Source organism: Poromitra crassiceps (genome assembly GCF_964638095.1).
Source record: "Poromitra crassiceps genome assembly, chromosome: 2".
Taxonomy (NCBI): Eukaryota; Metazoa; Chordata; class Actinopteri; order Beryciformes; family Melamphaidae; genus Poromitra; species Poromitra crassiceps.
Window position 1 is genome coordinate 92,406,975 of NC_139624.1, and position 11,447 is coordinate 92,418,421.

General features: G+C 44.2%; 1 protein-coding gene across 2 annotated transcripts in view; it reads right to left on the bottom strand.

The window, feature by feature from the left end:
- The window catches only part of ssr1 (signal sequence receptor, alpha), a 32,137-nt gene extending 21,433 nt beyond the window's left edge, over positions 1–10,704 (bottom strand). For both annotated transcript variants that reach the window (XM_083654603.1, XM_083654602.1), the window contains exons 1-3: positions 10,552–10,704; positions 3,276–3,409; positions 3,037–3,133 (exon numbers count right to left, since the gene is read on the bottom strand). In XM_083654603.1, coding sequence (XP_083510729.1) covers positions 3,037–3,133; positions 3,276–3,409; positions 10,552–10,621 — 301 coding nt within the window. In that variant the 5' untranslated portion in view covers positions 10,622–10,704. The remainder of the gene's footprint in view (positions 1–3,036; positions 3,134–3,275; positions 3,410–10,551) is intronic.
- Between the last annotated feature and the right edge of the window lie 743 nt (positions 10,705–11,447).

Consider the following 11,447-nt stretch of genomic DNA (forward strand, 5'->3'; position numbering starts at 1 on the left):
CAGCAGCTTTTTTTATTTATGTATTATCATTATTTCTTTATTGGTATTATAGGAATTATTCCATCAATGCGACCAAACACATCATGGGTGATAAGAGATCATTATTCATTGAGCCTACGTTTCTAAATCTATGGTCTAAATAGGCCTACCGATTTTGGAAATTTAGAGTGAGATTACACATTACTTCCACTCACTAAAAAGACATGCAGGTTTTATTGAGTTTATAAGCTGCTGTAGACTGATGTGAATAAAAGCGGTAACGTTAGACAGTCCTTCAGTAACAGACTAATATCCAACACGGATTTTGATTCTGACATACAGTAAAGCTCCGCTATAATTAATACACTTTGATGTGTGCTTTGAATGAATGAGGAAATAGGCGTGTCTGGCACTGTAAAAGCTGGAGCTGTCCATATTGCATTGTGATTGGCTAGCTAGTTGTTACAAACCGCACCTGTTTCGTGGGCACGAGCTCCTCTGCACAAGGATGTTCGCGTGCACAAGCTCAGAGCTGGATAGGGAAATCCTAAATTGACAGACCCAGCTGATAACGACCGTCGTGGTATCATTTAGCTCGATTGCGATTTTCTGGTTAAGTCAAACCAGATCAAGGGGACAGATCCATCCATCCGTGGTACAGGTCCCAGGTGCAGGACAAATACCAGTGTTTCCCCTACCATTCTACAGGCCTGGCAGGCCAACAGCGCCCCCGCCAGGCAAGAAAAAAGTGTTCGGGTTTTTTCTGCTCTCCCAAAGATTTCAATAAACCTTTATGGCATATTATTACAATACAACAATACTGGTGTTGACAGTGTTAACAGTAATAGAAGATGTCAAATCATTCAAAACAATAAGCATTTTGCTTTTAGGAGCATCGTGCCAGCGTGCAACGCTGTTCCAAAACGTGTCAATGTGTGTCGTTGGCTGGGAAACGCATTTCCCATAATACAACTGTTTGCATCGCATCCCATAATAGTATGATGATACTTGGGATGCCATTGCAAAAATAGATGTTAACAGGTTAGCTAAAAGTTTAGCGTCGCCAGCGAGGGCCCCCACCGTTGCGGTCGGGGTACGTTTCTAAATCCCTCCAGGCCTGAACATTTTTCTAGGGGAAACACTGAATACATAATAAACTTAGAAAAGAAATAAAGCCCACACACTGAAAATACAGCTCCCAGGTCAGTTTATTGACGTTTCGAGAACTTTCGACAGGTCGATACTAGGGGTCGACCGATATCAGTTTTTCAGGGCCGATACCGATATCGATTATTGGTAATCAAAATGACCGATAGCCGATATTTGGAACCGATATACATTTGCAGTAAAAATAAAAATCTTGGTGTCAAAATTTTAAATAACACAACTCGTTGTGGAAATGCATTTTCCTCAGTTTATCTAACTGCAATATTAATTGAAAATATTCACATTAAAGTGTTGATCTGTGTGTGTGTGTGTGTGTGTGTGTGTGTGTGTGTGTGTCACAACCTATAACCTGTTCCCATTTCCATGTGTATGCTCACTCTAGTGGAGACTTGGGAACATCAACTGTGGAGACAAGGGTGTATTCACACCTCTAGGTCGTTTGGCTTTGGTTGGATTCAGGGGCTTAATTTATACAATTGTTGCATTTGTGCCTTGGTTCGTTTGTGTTCACACAGCCACAAATCAAACCGGTAAATACAGTAAGAAAGCAACACAACTGACTACAGTGTGTAGGCTCCAATAAAACAGGACAGGTTGCTGATATGGGATGGGATTCATGGCTTCTGTTCAGATATGAAAGACGACATGTTTCCAACCATATAAAGTTAGTCAGACTTTTCTAGTAGAACAATGTAGCCTACTATATCTTATACTGAAGTAGAACCATACTGTAACTGTAGTAGCCTAGGCTACATTACAGGTTAATTTGAACAAAACATTAATTAGAGCAGCTTATGGAATTTATAAATGTCCTTTGTAGCAGTGTAGAGACTAAATATCTGCAAATTACATCTCAAAGACAGGATGCTGTTGAGAAATATTTGAGGCTGTCTTCAATTCTGCTAAAACAGCATTGGAGAGTTTTATGCTGTTGGTATCCTATTTTATGGTTAAGTAGCCTATATTTGCATGCCTACTCATGGCTGCAGACAGTAGTGTCACGAGCAGAGCCGTGATCCCAGTCTCATCTCTCTCTCTCACACAGCTGCAGATGGTTAAGTGACGTTAACGAGCAGGCCACTTTGTGCAAGCCGTGTGCCGTGTGCTCTCTCTCTCTCTCTCTCTCTTTATCTATCTCTCCCTCTCTCTCTGCCTCGCGCAAATGCGGGACATCGTCTCAATTTGCGGGACGCGTGAAAAGTGTTGAAAATGCGGCGCAGTCCTGCACAAAGCGGGACAGATGGTCACTTATCACTGCAAGAAAGTGCATTCGGCGGATTTCAACTCACGCTTCTATCAAACCTACCATATCTCCACGCTTAATTTGCACTGCATGCCATGCAGCCAGGGAGCGCTTCATACGAATCATCTACTAATAAGAATGATAGATCAGACGATTGTGGTGTTTATGCAATGTCAGCCTAGATAACTATGATGTTTATTCACTTTATTGCAAGCTTGGCAGCCTGCTGCGGACTGCGGACTGTCAGTCAGTCCGCTGCGCTGCACAGACCCACACGGCACGCTGTTGAATGAAGGCACAAGGCAGCTCGGATTTCATCTGAGAAGCCCTCTGATAGGCTAATACTCACCAATCAGATAGCGCTGTGGGCAGGACATTTGCACAGCAGCAACACAGAGCAGCAACACAGAGAAACACACAGGCTGTTAGAGCTGCATTCTGAGCCAATAGCGCATTTTTTAATTAATTTATTATATCGGCAAACAGCCAATGAAAATGCCGATACAGATAATCGGCAAAATGCTGAATATCGGCCATAATAATCGGCCAAACCGATAATCGGTCGACCCCTAGTCGATACATCAATAAACTGACCTGGGAGCTGTATTTTCAGTGTGCAGACTTTTTTTTCCGGTCTGTTTTGTTACCTTCTCCTTTGACAAACAGGATGGTGGTGTCTGCGTTGGGGGAAGCCTTCACCTCTCCGGCTAATGCTTCTTCCTCTTCTTCCTCTTTGTCTTCCGTCTACACACACACACACACACACACGTACGTCACTATTTTTTCCATGGAAATGGACCTTTGTAGGATGGCTGGTTAGCTTCCAAAGCGGAAGTAGACAATGATGATGATGGTGGTGATTATCCATAATGACTCAGCCACTCACCAGTTCAGCATTGTCGTCGTCTTCCACCTCCGCCTCATCGTCCTCATCCTCAGCAGTTACATCATCCACCACGTCTTCATCCACAGACTCTGCCTCCTCGTCCTCTGTGGGATCTTGAGCCGCTGCCACCGGCCCTGACAGGGGAAGGGAGAAGAGATTTTAAAAACGTTGCATTTTTAAACATTATTTTAATGTGGTTTCTGCGTTATTAGACAGTATACAGTAAAGCTGAACAATAGAGCACCGCAAGGATGAAGTATTTTTGTAGGCCAACGCAGAAGTCACGCACTTCCTGGTTCCTACATCTGGAAGTTAATGGGATTTCTGTATGGTGATTTTTGTGGTTGACAAAGTTTACGAAACTGAACTTTGTGTTCAGTAAGATGCGACCATTTTTATGTTATGTTTTCTGAAAATTGCCATAATCGCATTTATGCTTCAAAAATCATGAAAGTGGTCCTGATTTGCGAAGATTATCTTGCTGAACACAGACTTCACAGTTTCAGAAACTCTTGTTAACCACAGACCTTATTTCAGGCATTTAAACCAAATCCCCATACAAAAATCTCATTGACTTTGAGACGAGGAAGCGCTAACATCCAGGTCTGAGGGATCAGAGTCCTAAGACATCCAAGTCTTTAGGACTCATTCCTGTGGTACTCAGAGAGTTCCCCAAACCTTTGAGTAGCCAGTCAGATTGAAAAAGTAGCCGGCTCATGTTCGCCGTGTTTGTTCCAGTGGTCCTTTTCCCAATTAATAAACAAACCTCAAATATGTATCCATGAGTGTGACAATTGAAATAATACAAATAAACATTCATATAAATGCCCAATGCTAAATTGAATTATAAATAAAACAATATCCATATTGCAAAAGACAAACAGGCAATGTATATTTTTACAGGGACGGCACCCGGGTAGCAGTATGGGTTAGCTCCCCAGCCTGCGTCTTCCGTGAGGAAGAAGCCCAACAACCCACGAGAGGCCTTTTAGGAGGGCCATTCAAGCCGCAAGTGGAGACTGCAGTGCCACCAAGTACTGGTACTGCATGGTATCCACCAAGATACCATCACCTCGGAATGAGATGTTTGGAGCGGGGCAGTCTGGTGCAGCGCACAGGTCCTAGACCTGGTGAGACGAGGGAGGAGGCCGGCCTGGTGGCAACCCACAGAGCCCGGTCCCTCTAGGTACCAGAGCCCCCCCCCCCCCCCCCCCCGGTCCCGGCAGAGTAGTTCCGGAGCAGCGGATTGAGTGGCCCTGACCGCGTGACCAGACCCTTCCTGGAGGGCTGACCGTGGGTAGCTACTGGGACGTAAGTTGGGGCTTGGCCAGCCCCGGCTGGGTCACCTGGGCGAGGGTGTATGATGTTGTGAGACCCGAAACATCCTATGACCCCAGGGTACATCACTGAGGATACGTCCCAGTTATGCATCCATGCGATGTTTTTTCTTTATAAGGACAAAGACAATACTAATAACTATGTTTCCCACAATATTTGGAGAGATTATGGTGGATAGACCTTGCTTGGACCGTCTTGGGGGGTTCGGGGGGCCATGCCACCTGTAAGATTTTTTTTTACATTTTAAACTAAAATGCATGAATCTGGTTCACTTTGAGAACCAATTTAAGAGGCTAGATCAGGGGTGGGCAATTATTTTTCATGGGGGGCCACATGAGAAACCCAGATTGTTGCTGGGGGCCGAACAAATATTGTCATGCCGTAACCCAGGAACTTTGATGATAGAGAGGACCACAAAAAAATGTCCTCGCTACCAGAGGGCCAGATTTTGCTGAGGGTTGGGGGCCAAACGACGCCGGCGCAGAAAAATGTTGGGCAATTGAAGTCAGGTTTAGAGGAATAACTCATTTTCTGTGTTTTTGATGGCTGCACCAGAGCCCCTACTGAGAGGATAGGAGAGGCATGGCAGGAGGAACTTGGAGTTGATTTATCAGAATTTATATGGGACAGGAGTCTATCTCTGGTCCAACTCTGCTCAATCAACAGCAGACACCAGCTGATCCAATTTAAAGTCACTCACCGTCTTCATTATTCGAAGTCTAAGTTGCACAAGATTTATCCCTCGGTCTCACCACTTTGTGATAGGTGTCAAGTGTTAGAGGGTACATTGTCCCATGCCTTTTGGTCTTGCCCTTTATTATCTACATTTTGGTCCAAAATATTTGATTGCTACTCCAAGGCCTATAAAGTAACCCTTCAGCCGGAGGCGGAACTTGCCATCTTTGGCTGCTCTGAATCTTCTCTGCTCCTTCCTGCTGCTGTGCAGCAGTATCTGACGCAGGGAACGACCGTCGCCAAGAGACTCATCCTAAGGGAGTGGAAGTCCCCCTCCCCACCTTCTTTTCAGCTATGGCTGTCAGACATGGTTTCTGTTATACGTATGGAGAGACTCAGGTTCCTGAGGACCAATTCACTTAGGAAGTTTTCTACCATCTGGGACCCATTTATGGCATACTTGGACGAGGTTAGGGGCAACGGGTAACTCACCCAACTGATATCTCTTTTATTCCTCACTGGATTCTTTATATCATGGTAGCACCTCACTACGATGTTGTAATGTTGATATGTGTATGCTTTTTCTTTCTTTTCCTTTCCTGTGACTGAGCTTGTGTCTTTGTTTTTGTTTTTTGTTTTGTTCTTGTGTATCTTTATTGCATATATAAAAAATGAAAAATAAAATATATAGAGGAATAACTCATTTTAAATTAACAGTTGTGATGTCATTATTCAGTCTTAAACACCAATATTTGATCCTTTTCTCACTCACTCCTATGTCACCACTTGCTCTCCCTGCAGGGCTTGAAATTAACCTTTTTGACCATCTGCCAATATGGCTGCTAGAAGTTACCAGCCAATTAGAATTTCCACTAGCCAAAATGTTTTTCTAGAAATAAACCAGAATATGAGTGGGTTAATTTAAGCATAAGTATCAGTAAGTGGCCCGGGATTCTCAAAGCCTGTGTTGAGGGTCACACAAGAACAAAAATGCACTCTTGAAGCTAAATAAATCCAAAACCAACAAGTTAATTATTTACAGTTTTACTTAATTGTAGAACAGTCATTTCTTACACATGAGATTACTTTTAGCCTTTTAGTCATAAAGATTATTGAAAGATATTCCATATTCCAGACTGAAATGTTATAACAGAAGTGTATTGGCCAGAATGACATGAACATTTGGACACTTATTCAGCGGGTATCTTGTATGTTGCGTTCAGGTGCACTGTAAAAAAAAAAAAAAAAAAAAAAAATTACAGTGTATAAAGTAACCGGGCCAGTAGGCGGAGAAATAGCCGGCTGCCGGGGCTTTGGGAACTCCCTGGGTACTGTAGGCCCAATCTGGGAACGCAGAGTCTATTTTTATTTAGTCTCGCTGGCCAGCCTCCCCTCCCTACCGTGAGATGAGTCTATCGGCGCAGGTCTCAATTCTTGAATTGCGATGGGCGGCACTTAGCGGCAGTGCCCTTGGAAAACAGTTTCCAACAATCAAACTTGCCATTTTCAGCATGTAGCAACGAGCTAGTGTGTAGGTTTCTGCCGTTAGCTTGCTAGCTAGTTAGCGTTGTTGTTTTCACTGAGGTGGCAGGGCACTATTTACAGCGACACACATGGAGGAGGGAGCGGAAGCCGCTCTGAATGACATGGTCGGAACCAATGACAGAGCTTGTAATAAGCCGGGAGCGGACATCCGGCAGCGACTGAAACAGTCGCTCCAATGGGGAGCAGCTGTAGAGCAGGGGAGGGCTTATCCCAGTTGCCTGTTTCCGTGCTGCAGCCAGACAACTCTGGTAGGGAGGGGAGGCTGGCCAGCGAGACTAATTTTTATTTGAAAAATAGACTCTGGGAGAGCCTTACCGTTTATCCCAGCCTCCTGCCACCGTCACTTCCTTTTCAGCATCCGTGCTCCACTGTTTACAGTCTAAATAGCAACTTTATTAGCGTCGGTTAATCGAAAGTGAAATTAACCGAAAATTGACATCCCTAACCGTGACTTTATAGTAATTTTCCACTGTTGTTGCAAGACGAGTTGACATCTTCTATGCAGTGTGTTTATGCGTTAACATTAGCAGCAAATCATTTTTCGCGTCCATTTTGACTATTTGCTAATAACGTTAACGCATAAACACACTGCATAGAAGACGTCAACTCGCATTCTGTCAAATAATCACAATGAGATTTTCTGTCAATATCTTTCAGTCCTAGTTTCCAGTGAGAGGATGTAGTCTAATGTGTAGTATCCTGTGCAGCATCCAAACTGTTAATGTGAGGGACGGGTACTGAGGGTTGGTCCCGTCCCAACGGGCCACCGTAAAAGCCCTAGTGTTTATTAGGAGTTCTTCTTTTTGCCAGTTCAAATCCCCGGACCATCTGGAAATTTCCAGGAGCAAGACAGAGCTTTCCTCCTCCCTCAAAACTACCAGCAAGCAACTATTTAAACCCTCAACCACTCAGTGGCCAACAATTTGGGCAAGTAAAAAAGTATATGGGCTAGTGGGCTTTGCAGGTAGTGTTTATTTATTTATTTTGATTATGATTTTTGGCTAATCATTGTTTCTGATATTTCTCTTCGTGGCCCATTGGCCTGGGCTGCTCTCCATTTTGCACTTCCTCTTTGTGTTTTCAATAAATGATCAAAATTAGAACGTTAAAGTTTGTGCATGTTGTCCAATAGGCTCAAGTCCAAGAAAGACAATGAAAGAGACTGTGAGAGAGTCTAGAGACAGTGGTTCTACACTTGACAAGGGTTTCTCTTCATGCATTTAATATTTTTTAATTGTTAGTCAAATTATATATATATTTTAAAATATGAAAATAATGAATGGAATGGTTCACAATTGAAGTTTTTTGGTATAGGAATAGCCTTCAGCGTGCAGATAACATAAAACACAATAATAGGTCATTTAAAAACATTAGGGAGGGACGCTTGTGTAAGAAAGAATGTAAACATGAAAATATCCAGGGAGTAACATTATTTGTATGTGACAGTGACAGTTCTATTTTGGGGGCAAGTGAGCTCAACAGTCTGACAAGTAGATTGATGCTGTTCTTGCCCAAGGGGCAAGTAGAGCAATCACTCATTGTTAACTTGGTGAGAGTGTTAAAGAAAGTAAACATGTCTAACGCTCCTGCAACTCCTCCTCCAGGGTGTTGCTGTAAATCTGTGTACAGTACTTAAACAATTTGATTGATTAATAAGACTAGTTTAAAATAAAATAAAAATATGTGGAAGATTATGCTACTCAGAGACACTGTGCCAAGGGCCACAACAACCACAGCCAGCATTACGCAAACCATAGCCTCAACGCGAGACTCATCAGTCATTCTTCCTTCTTTGTCTTGGATGGGCGGCCTCTATATCCACTGCAAGATCGGCTAAATGGCTGCACACGATATACACGTTATCAATCACAATAAAACTGTACCCACCTCTGAGACAATGTTGTTATCCAAGATGTGGGTGCCATGGCATTCCCAAATAGTGCGAGTGACGAAGTTGAAGCTTAAACACAGACTTCTTTGGCCGTTTCATTTTGGGTTCAGCTGCTTAACAGTGCCGGATGTATCAGTTCGGTGCTCATTGGTTGCAAGGGTGTACTGCAGTTTCCGGCATGTGAATAAAGGCGCTGACAGGGTTCTGCGCAGGCTCGACTTGGAGCCTTGCTGCCGACAGCGAGACTGTGCATACTCGAACGTAACTCAGCGCGTTGGCTGTGGTACACGTCCAAAACACTAGGTGGCTTGTGGTACACTTATGTCCATTACATATGACGTTATCATGTCGTTTACCAAGAACTTGCAATGATGTTGGTGGGGGGACATTTTATTGTCCCTCAATTTCAAAACTCATTCCGGTGAGCCTGCAGAAGGCTTTGCTAGATGAGGGACAAGCACTGTTAAATAAGGAAATGGCATTTCCTCATTGCTCACAACAACTACGTCAGCGGATATGTGCGTGGCCCAAAGCAACGGCCAATCACAGCTCTAGTGCTGGTCACGTCGACGCGGAGTCACATTTTCGAGGAGGTGCAGTGCTGCACGCCCCCCTCTGCCACCCCTTGGCGCAGGCGATTTCGCGTAAGCATAAAACCAGTTTAAGGGCTCGGTATTGGAAACTACGCACTATTTGGGAATGCCATGGCAGTGGCACCCACATCTTGGATAACAACATTGTCTCAGAGGTGGGTACAGTTTTATTGTGATTGATCACGTGTATATCACGTGCAGCCATTTAGCCGATCTTGCAGTGGATATAGGACGAATCAGCGTGATGTCACTTGCCACCCAGAAATGCGGAACCCCGCAGTAGTTATTAGTATAAGTTGTGCCAAACAAACGTTAATATTTTGACATTCTGAGTGAGAGTCAGACACTCAAGCCTCCCAAAGTTCAGGCTCCATAGGGTCCCATTACCGTTGCCACCCAGTGACGCGGTTTGTTTACCAAAATGCTGCTTGGCTGATCCCTCATATAGGGGCCGCCCACGATAGAAGGAAGAATGACTGATGAGTCTTGCATTGAAGCTACGCAAACCATAACCATATAACCGTTGATGCAGACTTTCCTTTATATTATATATATTACACCGTATGATTAAGAAGCTTTGTTGTTCTAATGAAATACATTATACTACGACGACACATTGTACAGGCCAAGTTTGCAGTAATTCAAAATGATACAGCCAATAAGACTACGTTACAATGATTCAATTTGAGCAATGCATGCATAAATAGGGGCCAAACTTAAGAGCTAACTAGCTAGTTGGGTACTATTAGAGCCAATGTGCGCGGTTAGCTAGCCAGCCTACTGTTAATGAGCCTTGATCATTTGAGCTAATTTAATTCATTGGTTAAGTTGGCTGTCCAGTAAACTGTGGGTGACAGCTTGGTTTGGTGAGCTACTTAGCAAGCAAGCTAACTAGCTGACAGTAAGGACACGTCAGTGTAAGAGAAGCAAGAGAAGGCACACGTGTGGTATTGATCTAACGGCAAATCATAGGCAATTTAAATTAGGTATCGATGATGTATAATCGCTTTAGCATGATCGTTACGAAATTACATGAAAAAGTGAGCAAGCTCATCGTATTTATGGACTCAAATGCTCGCAGCTAGCACATGTCAAACACACGGCCTTCCTTCCCCTTCCTGGACAGGGGCTAGTTAGCCAGTCACCGCCGTTAGCTAGGTAGCATGTATCGTTTTAACTAGCTGTTCCTTTCTCTGCTTCATCGAGTAAGAAAGTAGCCCTCCCACTGCCTTACCTTTCATGATGAGAGTTGCAGGAAAAGCTAGTAGCACTAGCAGCAGCAGTTTGGGGAGAAACTTCATCATTTTGAGTTGAAATCAGTGTGCTGTGGTCTCATTCACTGCTGTCTATATCAGGTCAGTCTGTGCGCTGCCTGTTAACAAAACTACAGCGCATGCGCAAAAGACAGCGTCTTCGTCGTCTTCTTCTTGTAAGGTTCCGGCAGTGTGGACGCTAGGCGCATCACTGCCCTCCGCAGGACAAATATGTAACTATTTATTATTTATTTGCACATTATAACACCCCCCCCCCCCCCCACACACACACACACACACACACACACACACACAGGAGGGAGGGAGAGAGAGAGAAACAGATAGAATGAAATCAACAAAAACATGTGAAGGTAGACATAGGAAACCATGTGGGTTTATTCTGGGTCAAGCAAACAATGAATGAGAAAAAGACAAGCAACAGTAAAAAAAAAAGTAACTGTAGCGATCCTGGGTCTGTAAGGATAAAAGCAAGCACGTGGACCTTAGCTAAAGGGATTGTCCCTTTAGCTTGATGGTTAACGTGTTGGGCTTGTAAGTTGGAGACTCCGGGTTCGCGAACGGCCTCGCCTGTGTTGTTACATTGGCGTCAGAAGTTAAGCGGTGAATATTGCCTCCGTAATCGGCGAGATGGTGAACAAGTTCCTGAAGAAAGAGCGGAGAAGAATCAAACGAGAAGCGGGAAGAGAAGGAACCGGGGCAGACAGCCAGGCGTCCGAAGAAGAGGAAGACTGGGTAGACGCAGCCGCTACTACAGAGATCCAAGCGGAGCAGACAGTAAGAAGCCGGGTGCTGGTGGGGATGAAGCCCGAGCTAGACAGCGCTGCCACCGTAGCCACGGAAGCTATCCCACGGCCCA